The 8332-nt window shown below is 34.9% G+C and overlaps 1 protein-coding gene across 4 annotated transcripts in view; it reads left to right on the top strand.

Annotated features, from left to right (window-relative positions):
- LOC136028886 (conserved oligomeric Golgi complex subunit 2-like) overlaps nucleotides 1-2865 on the top strand; it is a 57796-nt gene extending 54931 nt beyond the window's left edge. For 2 of the 4 annotated variants that reach the window (XM_065706840.1, XM_065706841.1), the window contains exon 12: nucleotides 2733-2865. In XM_065706840.1, the coding sequence (XP_065562912.1) occupies nucleotides 2733-2786 (54 nt within the window). In that variant the 3' untranslated portion in view covers nucleotides 2787-2865. Of the gene's footprint in view, nucleotides 1-1610; nucleotides 1866-2732 lie in introns of those variants that run through there. The other 2 variants (XM_065706838.1, XM_065706839.1) reach the window with 2 other exon arrangements.
- Nucleotides 2866-8332: the final 5467 nt, after the last annotated feature.

Consider the following 8332-nt stretch of genomic DNA (forward strand, 5'->3'; position numbering starts at 1 on the left):
AAAATCCAAAGGCTGAAAGTGTGCTCGATAAAACATACTCCCCCCCCCCGCTGAAAAGAAATACTGATATATTGTAGTGAAGGAAGTTCTTTGTAATAACTGTGTTCCTAAGGAGGTTGTCCCACTCCTTCCACCTCTATGTAGGTAAACGTATATGAATATAATATATTCTTACGTCAACAAAATGCTTTTAATATGTATCTGCATGCGTTTAAACCTACTTATTATTTCAGAAGCACTAGTGCTTCTGAAATTGTTTTGTAATTTGCAATTACAAACTACATAAATTACACCGAATTACTGAAATTATACTAGTACTATAAATCATAAAAATTTCTGAAATTATACAGTAGTTGGATAATTCTCTCTACCTAGCCAGTTTGATTACCAGGACAACGACCTTTCAAAGGATATAAAAAGGCATGCTCCCCTCCCAAGCTCCATTTTCATTGCCTTTTTGCCCATCTTTAAATACGACTTTTCGACGCCATTATAACAAAAGTCACTTGTATTCCGGAACCCTCCAGCGCCTCACTCCCAACCCACGCCAAAAAAAGAATCTTCGTAAAAATCCTGCTCCAGCAATTCCGGTGATCTGGCCATGTCAAATGAGCGGGTTAATATCTTCACTTGAATATCATCTGCACAGTCCAGTTTTATGGCTCTCATCCTTCAGGTATCTTTTCAAGTAAGTGAAGAAAAACCTTCGCTCCTTACCGCTTTGTGGGCATTCTTTATCTAGAAGAAGAGTATCAGGCATCTAAAGGTATATTTGCGCCTTTAGGAAGAAACAGGCCCAAAGACGGGCGAAACTCGGGTTATGTAAACCATTACAAGGTACTTGCACTTTACCTGAAACTTATTTATAATTTTCTGTATCTTCGTATCTAATGTATTTCAAAACTTTATGTACTATTTTATCATTCTTATTATTTTTCAGTTTCAATAATATGGTTTCTGACCCCTTAATAAGTAAATAATCGTTAATTCATTTAGCTTAAGTAATTAAATAAAACTTTTAAATTATCTTAACCTATCTAGCTGTTTTCGTTTTTCCTTTGGCCTTATTACATTTTACAAGTAGGAGTAAACTAGGATATCACCTATCCCTGTTTTATACCTACCGGAACACTAAAGTCTCGTGTTGATGATACTCTATTTTTATCTTGGATGTTGTAATACCTCTTTTTCTAATTTCATTATAAAAAATTGTCCCTCCCCTTAGATAGTGAAAAATACCTTTTTTTTATTATGCTCAAAAGAGATTAAAGAAAAAACTTTGCCACCCCTTCCCCTCCATAGTTCCATGCATTGGTTGTTCAACTGTTCCCAAGTCTACCTCCGGCTTATTATATTTTCGTGTCTGCGAAAACTATACTACAATTGGAAGGCAACCCATAATAATTATAAAAGTAATAGGAGGTTAAATAGCCAATAAACAGCCCATCCAAACGATTAAATCAAGAAGAAGACTATCCATTATCCAAAATCCAATTAAGGACTGTGGTGTTAATTATAAATATTGACACGAAATGCGTCATTACTCAAAACTACGCTTAGTCCTGTTCACAATCATGGTTCTGATTAGGTGAACTGGATTTCGCTTCCAGGGACATGGACGGAGACACGAGCTCACTAACAGTAATCCAGTCACACGAGAGAAGCTCCAGTCAGTCAGTCAGTCAGCCCTTTTCAGTCAGCCCATCCTCATTTGGACTCTTCTTTTCTTTTTTTGACGGGATACTGGCGATCAGCTGGTAATGTAGTGCACCGTAGCAGATTTTTCACCTATATTTTGGCCGAGAATGGTGGTTAACTCTTCCTTTCCCCTAATGGCAATTAATCTGGTTACCAAACTTGGGTTTGGGTTTTCGTAGTGTAGAATTTTGCCAATTTTTTCGCCAGAAATAACAGTAGATCGTAACTCTCCTAATGTAATGAATCATTCATAGTGATGGGTTAGGACTTAATGGGTTAAGTCTTTCAGGCGTTGTATTGTATTATTTTTTGTTGTCGTGTATTTTGCTTCATCAAATGGTAGATGGAGTAACCATTTGGCGTTGTATTGTATTATTTTTTTTTTTTGTAGTGTATTTTGTTTCTTCAAATGGTAGATAGGGTAACCATTTTGATCTTATGGTGAATAGAGACTAAGCTCGACGTAGAGTTTATTAAGAAGCGGTCCAAGAAATATAGGCCTAAGTGACAGTAAGTAAATGAAGAACATTTGTTTAGTTATGGTTGCGAAATTTAGGGATTTTAAAAGGGGGAAAAAGTTGGAGAGGATTGAGTTTGATTAAAATATTTTAGGTCTAAGTGACAAGTTTTAAGAATTGATTTTAAGGGGCGTATTGAGGCTGATTAGTGTACGAGTCAAACGGTTGTAAAATGGTTAAAAGCATCCATATGGAATCCTTAAAATGTCCAACGTAAAACGGTTAAACGGTTGAAACGGAAAAAAACGTATTAAAACGGTTAAAACGGTAAAACGAATAAAAATCGGTGTAAAACGGTTAAAAGCATCCATATGGAATCCTTGAAATGTCATGCACTATGGATGCACTAGAAATATACAGTTTTAGTTCCCTGAATTTGTTTAATAAAAGGCTATTTATTTTTGGACGACCCTCGTATATTACACTTCTTGCACTTAGTGTTCTATTAGGTATTTTAATTTCTCTCTCTCTTCAGGAAATTTCTTGCTTGATGCCTAAAGTCATATCCTCTTTTAGGTCGAAGAGCTGTGCCCTCAGTTAGATACATCGTTGCTGAGTATGTGCATTTGAAATACTTACATTTATCAATTTTTGTTTCTAAATATTTTATGAGCGGATGGTTGAATAAACGGTTGTAGTTAAAATCAAATTCTTTGTGCTATATATTTGATTCATCTACTGTCTGGTAGACAATGATAATTCTAAAAAAAAGGCTTGTAGTAGCAGTAGCAGTAGAACAATTTTATTGAAATGATCATTTTTTATATAATAGCACAACAAAAGCAGAGCTTGCGAGGATGTGCTAAAATAAAAAAAAATAAAAAGAGTAAGAGTATGGAGCATGAGACCATTTACCGAAACCAATACAAAAACATACAACGAAACACTACAATATAAGACTCCATAACGACACATAAAAAAATACCAAAAAAGGAAAAATAACCCATTCAAAATATAGTTAATCTGTTTCGAAAGCATACCTACCGACAAAACGTTGTTAAGATGAAAGATTGAAATTCTTTCTGAATTCCTTCAGAACCCTAAAATACGCTTTCGTTTGGGAAGTTACCTCACTGTTTTGGATTCAACACCAAAAGAAACAGTAATTATCAAGCATAGAGTTTCTGTGATATGCTATAGACTCGTTACATTCGATGAACTGTTGAATTTTTGTCTTGGCTAATATCAGAATTTTGGTCTGTTGGGCCACAGCTCAAGGAGTGTCAGGGAAAAGTTACTTTAAAATCGATTAAAGGAAAAGTACCATTATTGCTATTAGGCGAAGACCAACAAAACTCTTTTCTAACGACAGATCTTTTACGAAAAAATAAAAGAAAGTATTCCCAAAAAAGACTTTTAAGGAATACAAGAAATTAAATAAATTAAAAAGTCTTTCATCAAATGCCTATCCCAAGATTTATCCACTGTTTCTAATTGTGGATAGATTTGAAAATGCCTCATCATGGCGTGTTCATGTTAAAACTTGTGTTTATTTATTTAAATGAATAAAAATGAACTGTTTTGAGTGAGACAGAAACAGAGAAAAAAACTAATTCAACAAATACAAAAAAAAACTTATTATTAACTCTGGAATATATGTTATTTCCTTGCGACAGGCAGGACTGAGTCTGTAAACCCACGATCAGAAGGCACGACCATATCCATTGTGCTGTCACAAGGTAATAGCTGTATTGATTTTTCTAAGAGTTCGATAACATTCTAATAAGCGAGTTATAATGGCTGACGTATACCTGTTAGCGTAGCCATGAGCAGACTTGATATCAATGGCAATTCAAAAATAAAATGCTATTTTTGCATGAATGAGGAATAAGATAGGCATAATCAAAATATCTAAGGCTATACTACTGTAAAAACTTTGTATCAGCGCCACACATCCCAGACCCCTTGCCTGGATATGACTCAAGGCAAAATATAAAATTTAATGGTTTTTCACATAAATAAATTTAATTTTTTTTTGCTGAAAGTAAGGAGCGACAGTAAAACCAAAAAGGAACAGAAATTATTCCGTGTATGAAAGGGGTTGTCCCCTCCTCAACGCCCCGCGCTTTACGCTATTATTTTAGACATTAGATATTTTGACTATGCTGAACAAAATGGCTATCTCAAAATTTTTATCTGGTGACTTTGGAGAAAAATGAGGGTGGAAGGGGGCCTAGTTGCACTTCAATTTTTTGGTCACTTAAAAAGGGCACTAGAGCTTTTAATTTCCGTTTCGAACGAGCCCTCTCGCAAAATTTTAGGACCACTGGGTCGATACGATCATCCCCGGGGAAAAAAAGCAAATAAACACTGTGAGCTTTCTTCTGGCGAAAACACAAAATTCCACATTTTTGTAGATAGGGGCTTGAAACCTTTACAACAGGGTTCTCTGATACTCTGAATCTGATCGTGTGATTTGCATTAAGATTTTTTGAATTTTCGGTGGTGTTTCCCCCTTTTTCGAAAATAAGGCAAATATTCTAAGGGTCGTGACTTTTGATGGGTAAGACTAAACTTTATGAAACTTGCATATTTAAAATATGATTCTTTTGATGTATCTATTGGTATTAAAATTCCGTTTTTTAGAGTTTCGGTTACTATTAAGCCGAGTCGCTCCTTACTTACAGTTCGTTACCACGAACTGTTTGATTTCAATTTTAAACTCACCATTATCGACAGAATAAAGCTGCAGTAGCTTAGATGGCTAGGGCACATATAATGTATGGATAGCACTCGTCTTCCGAGGATAGCTTTTGAAGGCAGTGTACATGGTTTTTACCTAGAGGGTGCCCCCTAATAGATGGAAGGACAACTTCTCGTCGCTTAGCCTGCCATACCTTCCCCGCCTGGCTGAAGATAGAAGTGTATACAGGAAGAATGCGAATAGAACTGTCGAAGAAGAGGCCCTAAAACGACCTCCAAAAATGGATGGGACTTTTTATATTGAATAGTATTACGCATAAGTATTAGGCATATACCTACTTTGGTTTAAAAACATATGCATAAACATTATACAGGTTTTGAGTGTGAAATAAAACATTATATTTGCATACTTATCTGCAATGACGCGGTTGGAGTGGAACAATCTCCTGGGAACAAAACTTTCTGTGGAGACATCTCGAGTAAACATCTCTTTGATATCTTTGGAACGATTCTAAACAGTCGAACGTAATTACGTTACTATAAATTGAACTAACCTCTATTCATAATATAATTGTTAGTATAGTAAAATAAAAGCGACATAAAAGTCTTTAGTACAGTCATATAATCGTACCCTCGAGAACTCCGTCTTGCTACAGCTGCAGCAGCTTAGATGGCAAGGGCACATACAATGTATGAATCGCACTCGTCTCCCGAAGATAGCTTTTGAAGGCCGGGTACTTGAGTTTCGACCTAGAGGGTGCCCCCTTAACAGGTGGAAGGACAACTTCTCGTCGCTTAGCCTACGATACCTTCTCCGCCTGGCAGAAGATAGAAGTGCATACAGCAATAATACAAATAGAATGGTGAAAGAAGGGGCCCTAAAACGACCTCTAAAAAAGGATGGGACTTAAGTCAAAAAAATAGATGTGTTTTTTTTTATTTGGAAGATAAATACGACGCATATACCTATTTTGGTTTAAACACATATGCATAACATTAAACCAGTTTTGAGTGTAAATAAAACATTATATTTGCATACTTATCTGCAATGAAGAGGTAGGAGTGGAAGAATCTCCTGGGAACAAAACTTTTCCAAGGAGACATCTCGAGTAAACATCTCCTTAATATCTTTGGAACGATTCTAAAGAGTCGAATGTAATTATATTACTATAAACTAAACTAGCCTCTATTCATGATATAATGTTTAATATTGTTACATAAAAGTGATTTAAAAGTCTTTAGTATAGTAATACAATCGTACCCTCGAGAATTCGCCATCGTACCTTCGAAATTATTCGCCATCACAAGGCTTAAAAATAACGTAATTTTTGTAAGAAAATTGAGTGCGTATGTCCAAAGGCTGGAATTGTGTTAGATAAAACATATCCCTCCCCCCGAAAAGGAATAATTGATATACTATAGTGAATGAAGCTCTCTGTAATAACGGTGTTCCTAAGGAGGTTCTCCCACTCCTCCACCTCTATGTAAGTAAGCTTATATGAATATAATATATTCTTTCGCCAGCAAAATGTTTGCAATATGTATCTGCATTCGTTTAAACCTAATTAGGTGCTTATGTAGAGCGAAAACGAGAGAAATTTATTTGAAATTTTTATTAAAACGAAATTTTTAATTAGAAATTTCTAATTAGAAAATTAGAAATTTTTATTAAAAGCAAAAACAAAAAATATCAGTTTAATAACCATCTCGAGAAATAGAAACTTGTCGAAGTGGGTGTTAAATTACATTTATTAGTAGAAAAGGTCATATTTTCCCATTTGAAACCACAAACCGTACAAAAAACAATTCCATTAATGAGCATCTCCCCCCCCACCTGCCAAAAAACACCCGGAAAAAGAAACAGAGTTTAAAACATACTCGGCAAAAAGAATTTCCTTGATTACTTAAAAAAAGAGATCACAAATATTATTAATATTCTACTCAAGGTGGTTCTAACTCCCCCCTCCATGAAGTAAATACCGTTCACCGGGCTGAAACGACCAATAGGGTATTGATACCTCATGAATCGAGCGTCATAGTCGTAAACCGAGGATCCCTAACTCTAAATTAGCTGCATTAAGCTATAAAAATGTGTAATGTTCACACTCCTAAGTATGTGTTTAAATCAAAATTTATATAGACATAACATACACATAGTGTATGTGTCTTTTCGACGTAACACCTTAAATTAGGTGTTCTACTTGTGACGGTCGCTGTATATGTGATCGAAATATTTGGACTTTTGTACCTGTTTTCGCTGTCTAAAGAAATGGATCTATCCCCATTTGACCGCTTATTAGGTGTATGTGTAGGCTCCAGATTAATGTGCACAAAATTTAAGGGGAAGGGGTAAAATGTATTTCAATATCTAAGGTTCGTAGTTGTGTCCCCTCATACATCCTGAAATACACTTTTATAGGGATACTTTTATTCACAAAGATTGTGATAAAGATCTTTCGATGTCATTTATTTCTCGTGGAATCGATGTTTGGACTCTTTTTGAACAACGCATTAAACATTTTTTTTTTTTTTTTATTAATCAAAGCAAAATTTGAATATGTTTCACTTGGCTTTTTAAGGACATTTCCAAAGAATTTTAGAACGAGAAGGATTTCACTAGCAAGGGATTTGAGCAATCCTGATTGTGGCTGACTATAGTATTAACAAATCACTCTATTTTCAACGTTACCAGTCTCACTGGTAATCATCATCGTTACCAGTAATCATTGCTCTAATTCAACTTATTAAATATATTTTCAAATGAATGGTGCTTAATAATTAATCTTTTATTTGCAATTGTTTTTACCCCCAAAATCACAAGATTTGCACGATTTTTTCCCATGTTTTTAAAACAAAAACATTATTTTAATCCGTAATATCTATAATTTTTGCTTATACCTACTATCCCAGCTTAATTGATACTGTGTTTTATCATTTTTTTTTTCGACGGAATGTTATCTCATGAGGTTTTTTGGCAGGTCGAGAAGGATTATGTATACACCTGAAAAAATGCTTGTGAACTTTTTATCTCCTTTTTTATCCTCTCCGATAAACTCTGTCAAAATCTGAAACAAAATCTTGGAAATATAAATCACACATGAATGTATTGGTAAAACCATTTTCCATATATTCTCTGTAGTTGCATAAGATGCTTCTGTGGAAGTCCAGTGACGCGTTGGAATCATCAATCTCTTATAACTACTAGTTATAGACAGGGTCGTATCCAGGATTTTTTTTGGGGGGGGGGGGAGTGGGGCTAGAAAAGTATTTTTTTTTTTTTAAAGTTAAACAAACTTTAAAAAAACACATCCAAATTTTTTCATATTCATATTTTTTAGGTTTTTACGGGTCGGACAAACATTTCGAGAGGGGGTTCAACATCCTAGCCTTCCCTGGATACGGCCGTGGTTACAGGGAAACTTTTGCATTGACGAATTCACTACCTAATACATGGTCTTTCCCTTTGAAACCTA

This window comes from Artemia franciscana, chromosome 7 (assembly GCF_032884065.1).
Source record: "Artemia franciscana chromosome 7, ASM3288406v1, whole genome shotgun sequence".
In the NCBI taxonomy this organism is placed as follows: Eukaryota; Metazoa; Arthropoda; class Branchiopoda; order Anostraca; family Artemiidae; genus Artemia; species Artemia franciscana.